This window comes from Cibotium barometz, chromosome 12 (assembly GCF_041138505.1).
Source record: "Cibotium barometz isolate CiBa-2024 chromosome 12, ASM4113850v1, whole genome shotgun sequence".
Lineage (NCBI taxonomy): Eukaryota > Viridiplantae > Streptophyta > Polypodiopsida > Cyatheales > Cibotiaceae > Cibotium > Cibotium barometz.
In genome coordinates, this window is record NC_141057.1 from 24,298,997 (window position 1) to 24,318,129 (window position 19,133).

The 19,133-nt window shown below is 45.5% G+C and overlaps 1 protein-coding gene across 1 annotated transcript in view; it reads right to left on the reverse strand.

Annotated features, from left to right (window-relative positions):
- Positions 1-210: 210 nt before the first annotated feature.
- Positions 211-19,133, reverse strand: part of LOC147633202 (subtilisin-like protease SBT2.5) — a 56,080-nt gene continuing 37,157 nt past the window's right edge. The window contains exons 3-10 of the mRNA XM_086806232.1: positions 15,050-15,450; positions 14,712-14,807; positions 14,561-14,630; positions 13,906-14,188; positions 11,662-11,993; positions 11,302-11,545; positions 1,379-1,645; positions 211-712 (exon numbers count right to left, since the gene is read on the reverse strand). Coding sequence (XP_086662358.1) covers positions 270-712; positions 1,379-1,645; positions 11,302-11,545; positions 11,662-11,993; positions 13,906-14,188; positions 14,561-14,630; positions 14,712-14,807; positions 15,050-15,450 — 2,136 coding nt within the window. The 3' untranslated portion in view covers positions 211-269. The remainder of the gene's footprint in view (positions 713-1,378; positions 1,646-11,301; positions 11,546-11,661; positions 11,994-13,905; positions 14,189-14,560; positions 14,631-14,711; positions 14,808-15,049; positions 15,451-19,133) is intronic.

The following is a 19,133-nucleotide window of genomic DNA, read 5'->3' on the forward strand; positions in this document are numbered from 1 at the left end:
CCTATGGATTAAAAACACTTGTTCGGGTGAATATGTAAGAGATTCAATGGTTTGAATTTGAGAATATTGAGTTTATTATGCATATAGCGTTATCTTAAAATTTTCACATAATCAATGACCCAAAAATTCCTTAATTTAAGATAACACATTTAGGTTCAATTCCTTAATTTAAGATAACACATTATCTCTACATGAATTGATCACACATGAAATATAAGGTAGAGTTTTTGAAGATTCATGCTCAATGCTTAATCAAGCAGTACGGGAGATTAGGTGTGGAGAGTAGAAGAGATGGCAAATGGGATTCTAGGAGAGTGGCCTTGGTCTCCATGAAAAGCAATCTCACCAAATTGAAATTTTTGGTGGTGAAGTGAGCTACTAGTAGACAATGTAGGTATGGAGAGATTGAAGTTAAGGTTTAGGGATGATCCAGGTTGGAGATTAAAAGTTTCTGGTGAAACACTCACTTCAATAAGAGGATTGTGATGGTGATGTTTCACATTAGCATTGTATGTTTCCATAGTTTTAGCTACACTTGTAATCTTCCTTGTCAATTGAAGGCTCCGAGTTAAGAGTGCGATGGTTAGTGATGGCATGTTTAAATCAGATACATTGCTTATGGGGTCATGGCACCTTATCCCTATTGCTCTATAGACCTCATCCTCACTAACTCCTGGTACAGAGCATGCAAAGTTGATGTAGTCTTCAAATCCTACATCCACGTCATCATTAAAAAGAATAAATGAAATAAGGTTCCTTTATAAGGAATAACAAAATTAAAATTCTACATCTAATCCATCCTTTAATAAAGTAAATGAAGATGAGATTTCTTTTGTAAAATCTAAAGAAATAAAACTTTTCAAATCCCATTAGGAACTAAACCCATGAGAAGAAGATTGATTGACACAACAATGAAAGGGAAATTTTAATAATAAGTTATTGTTAATTTTTGTCCACACAAACATTGAATTTAAAATGATCTCACATTCTTATTTTAAAAGCCCAATCTAACTTCTTTTACTTGTTATAGGTGGTTTACATAGTTATATGACTTTGAAAACCAAAGTGGATAATTTATTTTTTGAATAACTTGTGTCCATAATTTTACTTTTTTGAATTAGTTTATTCTTAATAACTTGTGCCATGAGAGATGTGCTATAGTTCATTTTATATATGCAAAGCAAGGTAGATATTTGCAAATTATTTTCAAAAACTCACTTCAGCATGCAATAACCTACACCAAAAACAAATCCAAGATCAAGCGAATTTTTGGCATTGAGGAATCTAGATGTGAAGTCATGTGCTATAGTTTATTTTATATATGCAAAATAAGGTAGATATTATTATTATTTAATCATGCTTAAGCATAGAATAAAACCTGCTTCAAAAACAAATCCAGGGTCAAGAGAAGTTTTGGCATTGAGGAATCCAGATCCATAGTCAAATGGGGTTCCATGTGGGTGCTTTGTAGATCCTTGATTAGTGATGGGCATTCTCATGTTATCCTTTGTAGTTGCTGTAGTAGATAGTGCAGAGGCAATGGCTGCAGGGCTCCACATTGGGTTCATTTGTTTAATGAGAGCGGCTACTCCAGCTACATGGGGAGCTGCCATACTTGTTCCTGATAAACAAGCAAATCTAGCACCTGTATACAACAACAAAAAGATAAGAATAAGAAGATTAAGACATTTAATGATAGGTAATCTATTCAAGGCATTATTAGCCTAGTCCTTTCAAATCAAACATCTCAATTTGGAAGTTGTGGTTTAAATCCTAGTTAGAATGGGCATGATTGTTCTAACATACACATGTAGTGTCATAAAATGGTGATTATGATAAGTGGCGTCATCCACATGGTCATTTTAGTGTCATTGGCTCTCATTGTCCAACAACAAAAAAGATTTTTAAAAAATTGATAATTGTCGTGACTTGTTTTGTAACACCCACAAGGTGGTCATGCCACCCACACATTGGTGTGGCCATGATTCATGCTATCGACACATTGGTGCTATCATGAGTCATGACACCATAAAGATGAAAATAATAAGTTATGGTTGTGACATGCACATAATGCCATATGATAGTTTTGACAACGAAAAATTGTAATTTAAATTTTTCACAACCATACAAAGATGTATAACAAAGATGGGAATACTTTGTCTCACCTTATCATCCAATTGATGGGCAAGAGCCATTATTCATAAATTTAAGAGAGAGGGGGTCTATCATACAAGCTAAAGTTGCTTTTGCCATTATTGAGAATATTTAAGTCGAGTGAGTTTTTTTTTTTGGTTTGTTTTGGTAATACCGCAAAAATTAAGGAGATTGAGAGTCTAATGATAAGAAATGGATTTTGTTTTTTGTACAAGCTAAATTTTTACCCATTATTGAGGATTTAATTAGAGTGAGATAACCGTGTTTCTATTTGGTAAACCCCAAAAATTGAGGAGATTGAGAGTCTAGTGCTTTACTACCAATTTTGAAGTGCCTATAGCTTGGATTTTATTGCCTAAGGGCCAAGCGCCAAGGCCAAATTTCATGTTGTGTTGGTGAATGGTGGTTATAAGTGGTGGTAGAAGTTCTGTGCACATATTGGGCTTCGATGGCCATCATGTTGGGTGAGGAAAAATGGCTATAGGACCGTCTCTTGAGGCCACTAGGGGCCTATAGGAGAACAAACTTAGTGGCCGATTGGAGAACTACCTTCTTGATGATAGATCTTCTACAAACCTTGTTTTATGATCGGCATGCATGTATATGCATAAGAAGGGAGGCATAAATCAATATGTTTTGATGACAATGACATCCTTGGAATAAAATTACAAGAGAGAAAAAGGGGAAGTTAATGTGCGAGAATCCATTTGGTATAGTGCATTATCAAAGCTCTTTGTTCGATGAAAACAAAAAAATACTCTTGGTTTGAATCCAAATTAGAAGGCTACTTGGTACTCTCCTCGAGGCTCATTAAAGAAAGTCTCATAGTGAAGAACATAGTGTGCTCTCTTTTTTTTTTTTTTTTTTTTTTTTTTCCAAGAAAAGATCCTTTCATTAGTTATGTAAAAAACGCCCGTAGGGCTACAAAAGAGATCTCTCCTGCTCCTAACAGAGAGAAGAGCAGTGAATACATCATGGCAGCCCGGGAGACTCTCCCTAGGTGCTGCAAAATACAAACATCAGTCTAAAGGACTGAACGGCTAAATCATACAATGGGGGGGGGGAAGAGCCAAACAGGTGGCCTGTAGTGCCAACGGGGGGATCCCGTGTGTAGGGTGTAGAACGGGCCGCAGCGCCAAGTGGTATGAAAGGCCTGGCGCCGTAAGATCGCCTCATCCGAGTCTCCCCGGATGCGGTCGTACTGTCCTCGCAGGGTGTGGATCAACTCCTGCCAAATCCCTCGAACAGTCTCTGCTGGTGGCTCCAATCTCCCCTCAAAGGCCGTGAAGCACCGGGCCCTCCAGGTGAACCAGATGGTGAGGCTGCTGAGGAGCTCCCATCGTAAATCCCTCTCCTGTGTCCAGCTGGCGGACGAGTAATCCGGTGCCGGAACCAGGCGAGGCTGGCCCCTAATAAAGCTGATGGCCTGACTGCCCTGCTCCATCTCATAGCCCATAGCAGGCCCTGACGAAGTCGACCAAGCAGCGGCACCCCACGTAAACATACCCTCTGGAGAGAGGGGGGCCAGAATACGCAGCATCCGCAGCCAAATCTGCTGAGCCTGAGGGCAGTCCCAAAGGCAATGTCTCTGTGTCTCCATAGGGTGGCCGCATCGGACGCAGGCCGCCGTGAGACCGCTGTAAACAAGCCAAGTGCCAACTGCTGAGCCCCTGTGGGCGACCAGCCACTGAAAAGCCGAGATCCTGCGGGCGTGTCGACTAGCCCAGAGCCGAGCCCAGAAATCCTCCAGGAACTCCTGTGATAGTCCCTGCAATCGCCAATGCCCCGATGCCGCTGGAGAAACCGTCCTCCTCGCCGTCAAGATATGCCGTCCCAGCCGAACAGTATACTGGAAAAATGTGATCTCTGTGGCCTCAAGGGATGCATAAGGATCATGCCACTCGTACTCTCCGGGGTCCCACTGCAGCCGGGCCAAGGGGCGCGCTGCATATGCCCATATGCGCCAATCCGGGAGCACGTCAGCAGGGTCGGGGTCAATATGCCACTTCCGAGAAGCGGCAGCCACTACCCGAATCCTCTGAAAGGTGCACTCTGCAACCAAAGGCGACTCCACCTCCACTCTCTGGAGTCGGCCCTCATCCTGAATCTCATAATAGAGGCATCTGCCATCCTCAGTGCTAGCTCTGACAGCAATCAGGATCTCCAACTGTGTGAAGGCACCCATCCACCGTGGGGCCACTGGCTCGAGAGGTGTGAACCACTCCTCTGTAAGTGCCTCCCGAATATCATCCCTCATAATCAACCCCCCTCTGAAGTGACTCAGCCTCTCCACCTGGGTCTCCTCTGGTAGACTGCAGAAAGCCTGCCAGTCTCCAAAACTACGAGCTGGGCCTGCCGCTAAAGGTCCCCAGGCTAGACGAGGCCGAGAACCCAGCATATGACCCTGCTCTGTACGAACCGCTGGGCTCCAGATGAGCGGCTGCCTGGCCCGCTCCTCAACACAAGACGGAGGCCGCTGAGAGAGCCCCGGTCTCAGTAGCTCCCAAGCTCGCAGGATACTCAAAGCAAATCTGTCCTCCCATCCTCTACTGAGGCCTGTCCTCCTCATCTCTATGAATATCCAGCGAATCTCTGGTGCCCAAGTACCCCCTGCAAGAGGCGCCCGGGCCTGCAGTCGCTGCAAGAGGAGCTCTTTCCAAGGCTCAGCGCCTGGAAGCAACCCCCGAACAATAAGCTTCCCCAATAAGGCTCTACTCTGATCGACTGGATCTATAATGCCCAAACCGCCCTGAGCCAGCGGAAGTGTAATAACTGCCCATGCAACCTTTGCCCGGGCTGGCTGACCGTCCCGCCCAGACCACAGAAAGTTCCTGATCAGCCTCTGTACCTGGCTGATGCAAGAGCTCGAGAAAATCCAGCAAGACGTAATGTACCACATAGTCGCTAACAGCACCTGATTTGCCACCACCACCCTCCCAGCCAAGGATAGTCGAGCTGTACTCCAATACAATAGCTTCTTCCGAATGCTCAGAAGAAGCGGGGCAATCTGCTGCTCAGGTGACAAATCGAGGCCAATCTGGCATCCCAAATACCGCACTGCTGTGCCGGAAGGAATCCATCTAAAACCGGGGTCCGGACTCCATGCCGGAGTGGGAGCACTACTGATCCAAAAGGCCACTGTCTTGCGCCAATTGATCAATGCTCCCGAAGCTGCACTAAAAACCTGAAGCGACTGCTCTGCCCGAATAAGATTGGCCTCTTGGCCATGCAAAAATAAGCCCGTGTCGTCTGCAAACTCTGCATCAAGCAAATCCTCCCCCCGGACTGGGAGCTGAAGTCCTCTCAAACCAACCTCCTCTGCCGTCAAATACATACTCATAGCCTCCGCAAAGAAGAGAAAAAGGAAAGGGGCGAGAGGACACCCCTGACGGACTGATCTGGTCAGCTCAAAACTCGGCCCCCGACCTCCTGCAATCAGCACCTGGCTGCGAGCTGTGGAATACAGAGCTGCCACCCCTCTGATCCATCCTGGCTCAAAGCCCAGGCGCAGCATAGTGCCCTCTAAGAATCCCCAATCAACTCTATCGTATGCCTTCTCAAAATCGAGAAGCATCACGACCAAGTCCTCGCCAAGAAACCTAGCTCGGGCCGTCGCCTCCCAAAAAGTAAAGATGTTGTCAAGGATACTGCGCTCCTTGACAAATCCTGTCTGAGTAGCATGAATCAACTCCCCCAGGAAGGGCTGGATCCTCAAACTCAAGGCCTTTGCCAAGACCTTGTATACAGTATTGAGGATCGTAATAGGCCTCCAATGCCGAATGTCATCCGATACTCCCTCCCCCTTGGGGATAAGATAGATCAAGCCCTCTGAAAAGCTCTGTGGCATCACCCCAGTATCCAAAACATGCTGAAAGCCCCTGCGGAGGCCTGGCCCCAGAAGGTCCCAATAGCGCATAAAAAAGGCCGGCGTCAGTCCGTCCTCCCCTGGGCAACTATGTCGCGGCAGGACCCTCAAGGCCTCGGCAAGCTCAATCTCTGACAGAGGCGCACCTAGAACTGTGCGCATATGGTCTGTGACCCTCCTCTGCACATGGGCCCACACTGTCTGTCTGCATACATCTCGATCCTCAGTGGCTGGCTCCGCTGAAAGCAAGTCACGATAAAAAGCAGTGGCAATGGCTCTGATCTCCCCGAGCTCAGTAGCTATCGAGCCATCCGGTCTACCAAGCTGGCGAACCCCTGCTCGCGCATGACGTGGTCCAGTGATCTCAAAAAACTCCCCAGTCACTCTATCACCAAGCTGCGTCCACTGAGAGGCCTGACGACGATAGTAAAACTCATGTCTCTGCTCCTCTGCCTCTCTAACCTCCTGGCGTGCCTGGCTCAGCTGGGACGCCACCCACTCACATGCAGGCTGCTGCTCCTGAAGGCGCTGTAGCGAAGCAAGGCTGCGTCTCAGCCGTTGCTCCCGCTCGCGAATCTCTCCCAGTCGTGTCAAAGCTGCAGCGTGTAGAAAAGAGCTAAGATCAATGAGTCCCTGGGCGCACTGGCCCGCTGCATCCTGGTCAGAGCACTGACTATCATGCCAGATCCTCTCAATGTCCTCAGCGAGACTGGGGTCTGCAAGTACCCTCTCTGGGATCCTCAACTGCAAGCTGGGCTCCCGTGTCCCCTCCTCCAAAGTCAGTATAACTGGCGCATGATCTGAAAATGAGGTGCCAGCAAGAATGCCGACGGAGCCCCCTCGCTCCCCCAACCAATCGCCCACATAAAAGCGATCAATCCGAGATAGATTAGTCCCTCCCTGCCGGCGATCCGACCGAGAGAAACTAAGACTGTCCTGAGACCGGGAGAAAGCCCCATGCTGCCATGCATCAGTGATCCTCAATGTCATACAAAACCGGTCCCAAGCTGCAAGCTCCGTGCCGTGCACTGTTACATGACTGCCTCCCACCCTATCTGCCGGGTCCTCAAGCATGTTGAAGTCTCCCCCAACACACCAATGTGCGGCCTCTGGCAATGCATCTGTAACCTGAGTCCAGAACTCTGCTCTGGCACTAGCATGATTGGGCGCATAGATGTTGAGCACACCCAATAGCTCATCATGCATCCTCAGAATGACATACTGTGCTCTACCAGGCACAATGATCCCTCGATCCACAATGGCCTGCCGCCATGCATCTGCAATAACCATGCATACTCCTCCCTGTCCTCCCAAAGGACCAAACCCTGCAGACCAGAAAGTATCCCATCTACCAGGCATCACCGAACCATATCTCCGGATCCTGCTCTCTCCCAAGTGATGCTCCTGCATCATCAGAATGTCAATGCTGCCACCAACCAGGCATCTCTGTAGCTCCTGCCTCAAGCAGCCTCGATAGCGTACAAAGTGTGCTCCGCCAAGGCCCTGTACATTCCATGAGATGATCCTCATGGATGTCCTACTGAGGTGGAGGCTGTCTCAGCCGTGCGGCAGGCCTTCGCAAGCGGCTTGGATGGAGAGTAGTCCCCATCCGAACGGCTGCGAGTCTGCCCACCCGGAGTACTGCAAGTATCCCGGATCAGGCGCCAGTGGCTGTGACCCATGACGACTGCCTCCTGCTCGGACATAGTAACCTCGTGAATACTCACATATCCTGGGTCGCGTGCCAAATCTGCAACTATGCGCACGACCAAATGCCGAATCCCGGATGTATCCACTCCCTCGGGATCCAAGACAAAATGAGCCAACTCCCAAAGTCGGCCTAGCACATCTGTAACCTCCAAGTCGCTCATGTGATGAGAAAACTCAACTGCCTGAGTCTTCAACGTGCTGAGAGCGAGCTCTAGAGTCCACTCCCGATCACAAGGTCCACATAGAGGGAACGAGAAGGCCACCGCTGAGTCTAGTGCCTCCTCCCCGCGGGCCGGGGGTATCACTACATGCACTCGGATGGGTGCTGGCTCATGGGGGCCCTCTGCTCCAAAAAGCCGTGTGAAGGTATAATCAAACGCCGCCGAGCGCTGTCGAATGCCGAGACGACTCAGCCGACTGCGGATAGATGAAATCCGTGAGGCCCTAATCGGCATAGGTCTCCTCTGAGATGCTCGAGCGAGGTCAGTGCTCAGCGCCCTCCGGACTGCAGGTGAGCGCCAGGGAGCTGCCAGAACCTCCCGGGAAGGCGAGGCGGGCGGAGGGGGAGGAGGGGGAGGCGAGGGAGGAGGAGAGGGAGCCGCTGCCGAGGCCGGAGCGGGGACGGGAGGAGGCGAAGGTGGAAGCGAGGCGGTGGGAGGGGATGGGTGTGGGGGAGGTGAAGGAGGGGGAGCTGGCATCTCCTGGTCCTCGGTCGCTGCAGGGGTCTCCTCCTGAAGGGGAGCAAATCTGTTCCTCACGGGAACCCAGTGAGGCTGAGACTGTTGCTGCTGCTGCAGCGGTACCTGGGCGTGCTGCTGTGGCTGTCTCCCTCGACGGCGCCCCTGTCCAGGCTGCCACTCCGAGGTCTCTGTGGCCTGAGCAGGTGTCCCTGAGGCAGCCTGCCGAGCCGAATCTGTGGGCGGGCCATCCGTGGCCTGCTGCTGTGGTGAGGGCCGAGGTCTCCTGCGAGGGCAGGCCTTGGCCAAATGACCGACCTGCCTGCAAATGAAGCACTGGTTCGGGAGCCCCGAGAACTCCACTCTCTGATCTATCCACCCCCCCCCTATCCTAGGTAGCTGAATGACCTTAGGAAGGGAGGAGATGTCAGATACCAACACTCTGACCGAAGGTAGCCCAGCTGCTCTGGCCACCACTGAAGCTGCTGAGGGGCCCGTCTCAAGAACCGAGCCCACCAATGCTCCGAGCCTGGAGAGGAGCGGAAGATACTCCCGGCGGAGACCAGGGAAACAAACTGTAATATGGAAGAGGCGCTCTCCCTGCTCTGCCGCAGCTGGGTCAAATCCATGCTGCCAAGGCCTGAAGAAAGCCCGAGCACCCCTGATATCCAGAGGACTCATGGCAAGGACCTTGGCAACGCTCTGGGCGGCCTCGAACTCGATCTGATAATGTCCCCGGCCCAAGAGCTGTACATCAAGGATCTTGCCCACATCTGCAAGAAGGCGAGCCTGAAGTAGATCCCTGATCTCCCCTCTGCTGGGGCGAGTGCCGACTATACGGCAGATGGTGGAGTGAGCCTGAAGGCGTTCCACCTCTGCGGTGAGGCTCGCTTCCTCTTCCGGCGAAAGAGAAAGCCTGATGGGGATGACCTCGGGGGCGGGCGAGGGGGCTGCGGAAGAGTCCCTCTGAGGCGAGGCGGGAGGAGTCTCCATCAGAGTCTGAAGCTCAAGCGAAGGCGAGGCGAAAGCGAAAAACCCCAGCAAGAAGCGGGCTGCACACCAAGAAGCGGAAGACGGATGACGAAGAGGAAAAAAACACCACAAACCCCCAAGGGGGGATAGGCAGCGCGACAGAGGAGGGAAGGGGGGGGGCGGCGAACGCGAGAAGGAGAGGGGGGGGGGGCGCTGCTGAGTGGAGGCGGGCGAGGTGAGAGCGAGGCGGCGGGGGGGCCAGCAGGCGGAAGCGGGGGGGGGATGGCGAGCAGGAGGAAGCGGGGGGGATGGCGAAAAGGGCGGCAGCGGGGGGGGGGGAACAGGCGGAAGCGGGGGGGGGATAGCGAGCAGGCAGCAGCGGGGGGGGCAGGCGCAAAGGCGCAGAGGGGAGGGGGCGAAACAGGCGAAAAAAGGGGGGGGCGTCGCAGCAGCGAGGCAGGAGAGAGGGGGCGCAGCGGCAAAGGGGGGGGGGCGAAGGTGCGCAGAGCTGGGGGGGGCGGGAGCTTCAGCGAGCGGGCTATCCGTCATAGTGTGCTCTCTTCATTATCACTTAATCATTATAATGCATACTATAAATGTTCTCTCTCTCTCTCTCTCTCTCTCTCTCTCTCTCTCTCTCTCTCGCGACGAGCACATCACACACATTTTAATCATTGCTTTGTGGAGTGAGGGGGAGGGGTGGTCCAGTATTGATTGAGCCTATGTCTGGGAGGCAAAAGGGTTTGGCCACCTTATTTACGTGGCTATCGTCCCCAACCCCAGTGTTTGCCAAGCGTATGTTTCTTTTCAAGTCTAAGCATTATATTTGTTGTTTTGTAATGTATAGCGTTTGCCAAGCTTATGTTTCTTTTCAAGTCTAAGCATTATATTTGTTGTTTATATGAACTTTATTAGAAAACTGCATAGGATCATCACGGTTGAAGACCCCAAGTGTTTCCCAATCTTATGTTTCTTTTGAAGCCTAAGCATTACCTTTACTTTTGTGTAATTTATACAAACTTCATTAGAAAACTGCATAGTATCATCATGGTTGGAGATCCTAGTTTATGAGTCACCTATAAAGTGCATAAAGTAATTATTTGGACTTAGACGGTGTTGGGAGAAATGAAAGGTATGAGAATGGTCTTAATAAACACGGCCAAGACTTCATATGGGGCACTTTGAAGGGACGATGAGAAGAGTTATCATTATTAAAGGTGGAGTAACTAGGTGATTAAATATAGCAAGAGAAGATCACCTAAATTTTATATAAGATGGTCATATAGAAAGAGCATATTGCCAGAAATTTATATAATGATCTCTCGCACACAAACACAAGTACACACATGCACAAAATCAAATGATCTCTTGCACACAAATAAAAGTACATACATGCACATAATCAAACACGTTCACATGTTGATGCACATATGCATACCCACACGTGCATACACATACCCAAATAATATGTAAAGTTCACATGTACATACATAATTTCTCATTCACTAGGGTTAATACGTACATTAGTTCACACAGAGACACATAATCCGCACATTTTAATCTCTTTTGTGTGTTCTCTCTCTCAAAAACGAAGTTTTAAAAAACGGAAAAGAAATAGCTTTACAGCTAGTGGAATTGCAGTCTATAAAATGTAAGATGATTGGTGATAGGAAATGGCTTAATTTGTAGGTTGATAATTTGCATTTATAATCAAAATTGTTGGATCTATTAGATGGAGATATATTAATTTACCTACATGTTCCGGTGCTTGTTGCATGTAATTTTTAGTAATCACATCTCTGTCTCTCTCGTCGCAATTTAAGATAATTGATGATAGTAAATGGCTATATTTGTAGATCGATAATTAATTCGGATTCATAATAGAAAGAATGAGATGTTATTTAGGCAAAGATATTAATTTACCGGCGTATTCTGGTGCTTGTTCGACTGGAGCCGCTAAACTATAAGCAGCCCATATGGAATCCCCTGGAGCGATAATGTTAGGTTTCAACAAATTGATGGGTTGCTCGCTGACAAAATTTGCATAAGCAGGACCTCGCGCCGAGAAACTGGTAACCATAGGCGCCCTTAAAGTGAACTCCCCATCCACGTTCCCCTCAATTCTTCCAACTGGGTTTACAGTAAAATTGTAATAACTGTAAAATGCCTGCAGCAGCGATGGCAAACACAAATGATTTTGATCAAAGAAGAAGGCTTATTGTGCATCAGTTTAACGTAAACTAATGAGCTTTTTGCTTGCTTTTCTAATTAAGGTTGTCTTGCCTGCACGTCTTCAGTAAAGTCGAGCACAACAGCAGGTGTTTCCACAATGAAAAGCTCCATGCCGCCATCCGATACATTGCTGATATCCAGAACGAATCCCACCGCGCCAAGATCTTTTGCAGTTTTCTCCACTTGCAGTAAAATTGAGTTGTTCATGATGAAGTCCTGATCATAATTTGAGAAAACACAGAGGATAATGTTTCCCTGGATTAAAGTCTTGTTGTAATATCCAGAATCCTTACAAGGAAAATCGATATCTTGTGAGTATCGCTCTCCAATTAAAGCACTCTCTGCACCAATAATTGGGTACATGATCTCCGCCGGAGTTCCGACTGAAGTACACCAAGGGAAATCAGTAACCTTTCCTCTAACCAGTGAAAAAAGAATGACCCTCAAACTCAAGGAAAATAACAAAGTTATTAAAGAAAGTCAATTGAAAAATTTCATACAAAGAAATTAAATTCTTTAGTCGTTGATGTGCTTGTCTCTTCCATATGATTTAATACAAGCAAAAATGTGAACTTCTAATTAGTAGAATCTTGGAATATGGAACCACTACATCTAACTCAAAAATCAATTTATTATTATTCTGAATCAGGGAAAGATTGTGGGAAACAATTCCCCTAGGCTACACAAAAACAGCATTCCAATTTATTTTTACTGCCTGAAATTTGAAAAACTCCCCTAGAAATATATCAAGCCCTTAAAAAAAAGATTCAAATTTACTAGTTTTTAGTTCAAATACCGGCACAATTTGTTAGTTTATAAGCATGTCCTTATTTTGACCGGTAAAAAAAAGAAGCTTTTATCAAGCCCTAATTCCCCAACATTTTTGTAGTATGGAAAGGCCATCGAGACGCCTTTCCTAGGAGGAAGATTGGGAGCCATCGCTATAGCTGGTGGCCCCTCTTCCCTTGGGAAAGGCCGACCCATTACAGTTGAGGCCTTGTAAGCACATCAACAAGTAGGAGGGACGACGACCTAGTGCTCAGCCATATAAAGATAGCTCAGTAACTAGAATGCCAAAAATTCCATGATGTGACATGTCAGCATCCTAGAGCATTTTCCTAATTTAATGCAAGGCGATTGAACGCCTCGGATACAGCCTCGACCGACCCACGACCATTACGCTTGGGAAAATGTGCAAAATTTTTTGTTGGGGCCCTACCTTTCCCAACCATCATTATCTTAGGGAGGCATCCATTCCAATCTTGATAGAGACAACCAAAAAAAATAAGAGCTTGGTCAACACATCATATTCCTACTTGTGAAATTGACAGGAGGTTACTGCAAGAATTGCAGCCACATTAGCTTTTATAGAATTCAATCGATGATGGTGCCATGCGAATCAAGGAGATATATATTCTTGAAAAGAAAGGAGTCCCAATTCAATGCTCCATATTTGTTTTCTATCGACCCATGACCTCCCCATGACAATGATAGAGAGAGTTATATATGCTCATAGGATTACATTATGTATGCTCTTCTAAGCTCGTCCGTTACAGCATAATAAGGATAAATCTCCTAATACCTTATATAGGATATCACCATCATCAATGGCTTTATTGAAGGATCTTGGGCCTTAAAAGTTGAAGGGCGAGAAAAGTCAATCCTTATTTTCACTTGGTCACTAGCTCCAGGAGCCTGCAACCTTTCTTTCACTATCGAGTGTTTGTGTATCGGTTGCAATACTAGGCTCCTGAGTAAGAAATTCTTGGTTTAAACCCCATTTCCTAAACTTCCATGTCATTGTAAGAGTTGTAGTGTATGCAATAATAGTGAAAATATAAGAATTAGGCTCCTAAGTGAGAGATTCTTAGTTTAAATCCCATTCCCTCCACTTTTGTGGCGTCATATGAATTGAAGTGTATGATATTAAAATACTTATCTCATCTTTCTACATTTCATCTCCTCTATCTTTGCCCTTTCATTTCCCTTCAGAGCTAGAAAAATACCTAGTTAAGGTGTAATTACACCTTTCAAATAACCTCAAATTTTTGAGACTGAAGATATACAAAGTGGTGTTTTTTAAGAGGTTTTAGTAACAATACTTTTAAAATTGATAGACATTCAAACCTTCAGTTTTGTGAAATGGAAGTTTTTCAACTATATATATATATATATATATATAGTTTTTTTCGAGCATTGTAAATCCCCCTGTCCATAAAATAATGAGAACCCATCTTATAATGAGTTCACAAACTTATCATCAAAGCTGTCATGTGGCATCATACATGTACTTACATGATAAAGTTCGCGCCGTTACGGTCACATTATTTCCCAAGGTGATGCCTTGTGGATATGTTCGATCAGTGGTGCTTGCACCCACAGTCATGGTCCAGGGTGCATTGGATCTCATTGAGCTTGCACGTGGCCCATTGTTTCCTGCTGAGTTGGCCGTGAAAACACCAGCTCTTGCAGCATGCAGCAAGGCCACATTGAATGCTGATAAGAAAGAAGTGATGTTGTCTGTTGGTGGATCAAAGTTAAGAGAAATGCTTATGACATCCACCCCATCTTCAACAGCCTGCATATACCTCCCCCCAACCAACAACATCAACCACATTTGAAAGAAAAAAGAATGCAATATTTATTCATCATATTCGAATACAAGTTTCAGAGAGAGAGAGAGAGAGAGAGGGGCTATGCCTTTAGGTGTACATTTAATGAGACAAAAACAGAAAGATAATTATGTATCTTAGAAGATATAATTTAAACTGAGATATAAAGGCAATCCTACTAGTCAAACTAACAAAACATAGTGGGATTTAAGTAAGATATAATGTTTTTGAGATTTTTATAGTGATGATTATGATAATTTGTTGTAAACACTAGGCAGGCCTCCTGGTCCTTTTGTAGAGTTATGGGGCAAGATCGTGAGAGAGAATTGCTATGTTACCTGCTCAATAGCTGCCACTACATCAGCTTCCTCTGCCGAGTTCGAGTAAAGACAACGATAGGCTGCAATACTGTGGTGACCTAAAGCTGTGTTAGATATACAAATTTTCCTGCAGACATTCGTTTTATCAAATCATGATGGTTATACTCACCGTGCACGTGGAGCCATACCACTCGCATTTCCAAAATTCACACCATTCACGATAACTGGGATGCCGTGATTTCCTCCTGCAGTAGATGCAGTGTGCCTGTGACACAAAGCTGGTAAATTCAAGTTTCAATTCATGCATTGTTTCCATTGAATAGGGATCTCTCTCTCTCTCTCTCTCTCTCTCTCTCTCTCTCTCTCTCGACGCGCATTTATTATAACTGTTGTTTCCATTGAATACAGTCGGCTGTTCTCTCTCTCTCTCTCTCTCTGTCTCTCTCTCTCTCTCTGTCTCTGTGTCTCTGCGAGCATGCAAGTATTTCTTTGGTAGAAAGCACTTACGTTCCATGGCCGTCCTGATCAAAAGGCGACTCCACGTCCTGTGAGGCATTGAAGCTTCCAGAGGCTTTGGCGGCCTTGTTGAAGAAGCGAGCTGCAATGAGCTTTCCGTTGCAGGACCCCGTGGGGAACATGGGCCCGACATCACACTGGCCGTGGAAGTGCGGTAGCGTTGTATTGTATGGCTTGGATGGATCATTGTTCTGGAAGCTGGGATGCGAGGCGTCAATGCCGGTATCCACGACTCCGATCACCACTCCCTCCCCCGCATTCTCCTCCCCTCCTACCGTCGACCATGCCCCTGTCGGCAAGCCTAGAAATTCCGGCGTGTGCGTTGTATCAAGCTTTGCCCTCCGGCTCTTGTAAACATGCCGGACTCCAGATGCCCATTTTATTGATTCCCTCTGCAGTGTGCACCAGCCTCTTACAATCAGTCTATCAAATTTCCATAACAAAAATTATAGGACCACAACAAATACTTTGGTAAAGAAGAACATTATTTCATTTTGGTCGGCCCCATCTGGAATACATCTTTGAGCGAACCTTATCTGAATCATTTTTACCATCTTTGAGTGAACCTTGGTTGAATTTCTTTTAACCATGGGTCAAAGAGGGAACATTGATTTTTAACAAGGATCTCTTTCTCACATGGACCCAAGAAAGTAACTCTTGCTTGTTCTCAAATCTTGCAAGACTTAGGATTTGATGAAGACACATTGACAGATTCATTGAATTCTATGCATCCAAGCATCAATTGATATGATGAGAGAGAGGCCAATCACAAGGGAAGCTCCCTTGACCATTCGGGAATTAGAAATAGTTCAAGATGCACCTCCAACATGTGATAAAGGCAAAGCGGTGGTTGTGGAGGAGTAATGAAAAAAGAAGCTTCCACCTAAGTGATCGTAAGTTTTCTTTCCAGTAAATTTATTGATTTAATTTTTTTTTTCATGCATATCAAAGTACATGTGTTGCTTTTTATGCATGCACATATATAAGCTTATGTATGTGTGTGCTTTTATGAGGCTATGATTGATTTTGTATTGCTTTTTATGTTTATAATATACATATGTATGTATGTGCATATGAGGGTATGTATGTTTATGCACAAGCATAAGCTTATGCATATATATGAGCTAAAGCTTATGACCATAGATGGAAAACACAAAGAAGAGATGGAGAGAAGAGAGAGAAATACCTGTGTTTTTTAGTATATTACAAAAAGGATACATGCTCTTTGTAGCCACCATAGGCATGCCTTGAAAAGGTTGTCTTGGACTCTAAAAGTCCTAATCTATGATCCAATCCCAAAAGAAATGAGATGCATCAAATAATTCTTGGTTAAGCCTTTATATAGGCGTTGGGACACCAATATATGCTAATTGTCTACTGTTGCTACTATCGACGGCTAGCATCTATGGACATAAAATTAATGAGACTGCTGTGTGTCGACGAGCCCAGAGTGGTCCCCACACTTGGCCAACCAAGGCTTGATCTAAAGGAAACCTTCTTGGAATCTTCTAGTGTCCTCCTCATGCCGTTAATCTTTTGTTTATCTGTTTCCCTTTAGAGATTAGCCCTAGGATGAGCATGTCCATGTGCATGCACATGACATTCACTTGTGCTAAGCTTGATGATGGGATTCCAACCTTTGACCCTAGATGACTCTTATCATCCCTTGTCTCCACATATGGTCTCCCATATCTGTCATCCTTTCCTTCATGGTAACCTTTTCACTAAAAACCTTGCCATGTCTCCAATTCCACTCCAAATAAGATGAAGATCTGTGCATCTGTTCCACTTTTTCCCCTAGCCCATCATACCGTGTTCGTGAACACTTTTTTTGGTCTTCTCTTCTTGAGTATTAAGTCTTGCATCCTCACTCCACCACTTGGATGATCATTATTATTTGGAACCATTTTCCTAAAAGCCTTTCATGGTATGTCCCAAGAGGCATCTGACTCATAGGATTGCCATTCCTATTGGGTCTTGTGGAACAACACCAACCAACCTCTTGGGAACTTCTTCCATGTCTTGTGTTACTCACCTTGGACTATGCACCTTCATCCAGGAGACCAACAATGTTTACCATTGTTGTTGAACATGAAACTCTTATACCAATCTTACATGCATGGAAGCTCCATGTCTTATTTTTAGCCCTAAACACCTTTCATAGGAACACATAGATGAAAAATGCAAAGAAGAGAAAGAGATAGCTGCATTTTCAATATATTCATATAGTACAAAAAGGGTACATAGATGAAAAATGCAAAGAAGAGAAAGAGAAAGAGATAGCTGCATTTTCAATATATTCATATAGTACAAAAAGGGTACATATTCTTGGCAGAGCCACATAGGCATGGTGTGATGAAAAGGTAGTCTCAGACTCCAAAATTCATAATCTATGATCCAATCCAAAAAATAATGAGATGAATCAAACAATTCTTGGTTGAGCCTTTATATAGGCATAGGGACGACAATATGTGCTTGTTGACTACTGTTGGCCTAGCATCTATGAACATATAATCTATAACTGCTTTTGACCAGCCTTGAATGGTGCTCATCAGCCAATTCTTGATCAAAAGGGACCCTTCCTAGTGTCTTCCAGTGCCATGCTCCTCTCCTGCCCTAAATCTTCTATTTATCTACTGCCTTTGAGAGATTAGCCCTAGGATAAGCATGTCCATGTGCATGCACACGAGATCCTGATGCACTTCTACTACCTAGATGATGACCTAAGCCCAAAAGAGGGAAGAGGTGATTTCTATAATAAATGAAGCCTAAAGCTTATATACGCCCAAATATGCTAGTCAGCTAGATGTAGGGGCTATTGGCATGTTTGTATAACCATGACCTAATAAATTTAGCATTGAATGTTCAGATGTGTGACCTTGATACTATTCATGCTAATGCTCATAGTGCCTGTGATGTTGCGGACTACTCATAAGACCATATCCTAAACTTGCTAATGCGCTAATTGATGTCTAAACCATGGAATATGCTCAATATGCTGAGATTTATGCCATGGCATGGGCATGCATGCGACATCCCCATAGCTAGACTTCATGATGGGGTGGATACTATGTCATCCTTCCATCCTCCATGGACACTACTTTGGCTCAACAATGTCCACTTCTAAACTCCACTGCATTTCTTGATTAAGAACTAAGAATCTCTTCCACTATTGTTTCCATGCATGCTATCCCTTTCCCTTAACACAGTGGTGCTAATGGGTGACCTACCGGAAGAACTGATCATGCCTAATTCTAGGCCTTTGGACCTGATCTAAGAGCTAACTGATGTACTAGTTCTGAGTACATGTTCAGAAAAAAAGCTTTCCTCTAGCTTCGCCTGTTGTTCATACCACACAATCTTCTACCCTGGCTGCATTTTGTTGATGGATATGTACACCTTCTTGGGACATGTGCTTAGTGGTTGAGCCTAATGATCTAATACGTATATTCATGTACTACTACAAAAAGGGTACATGTTCTTGGTAACCATAGGCATGCCTTGAAAAGGTAGTCTTGGACTCTAAAAGTCCTAATCTATGATCAAATCCTAAAAGGAATGAGATGAATTAAATAATTCTTGGATAAGCCTTTATATAGGCCTTGGAACACCAATGTATGCTGGCTACTGATTGCCTGAGCTACTGCTATCGGCTAGCATCTATGGACATAAAATTCACAAATACTGCTGACTAGCCCAGAGTGGTCCTCACACTTGGCTGACGAAGTCTTGATCCACAGGGACCCTTCCTAGTGTCTTCTAGTGCCCTCCTCATGCTCTAAATCTTCTAATTGTATGCTCCCTTTTAGAGATTAGCCCTAGGATGAGCATGTCCATGTGCATGCACATGACATTCACTTCTACTAAACGTGAGGACGAGATTCCAACTTTTGACCATAGATGATTGTCATCATCCCTTGTCCCCACATATGGTTTCCCATAACTATCATCCTTCCTTTCTTGGCAAACTTTTAACTGTAAACCTTTCCTTGTCTGCAATTCCACTCCAAATAAGATAAATATTTGTGTATCTATTCCACTTTGTCCCCTAGCCCTTCATGCCCTATCCCTGAGC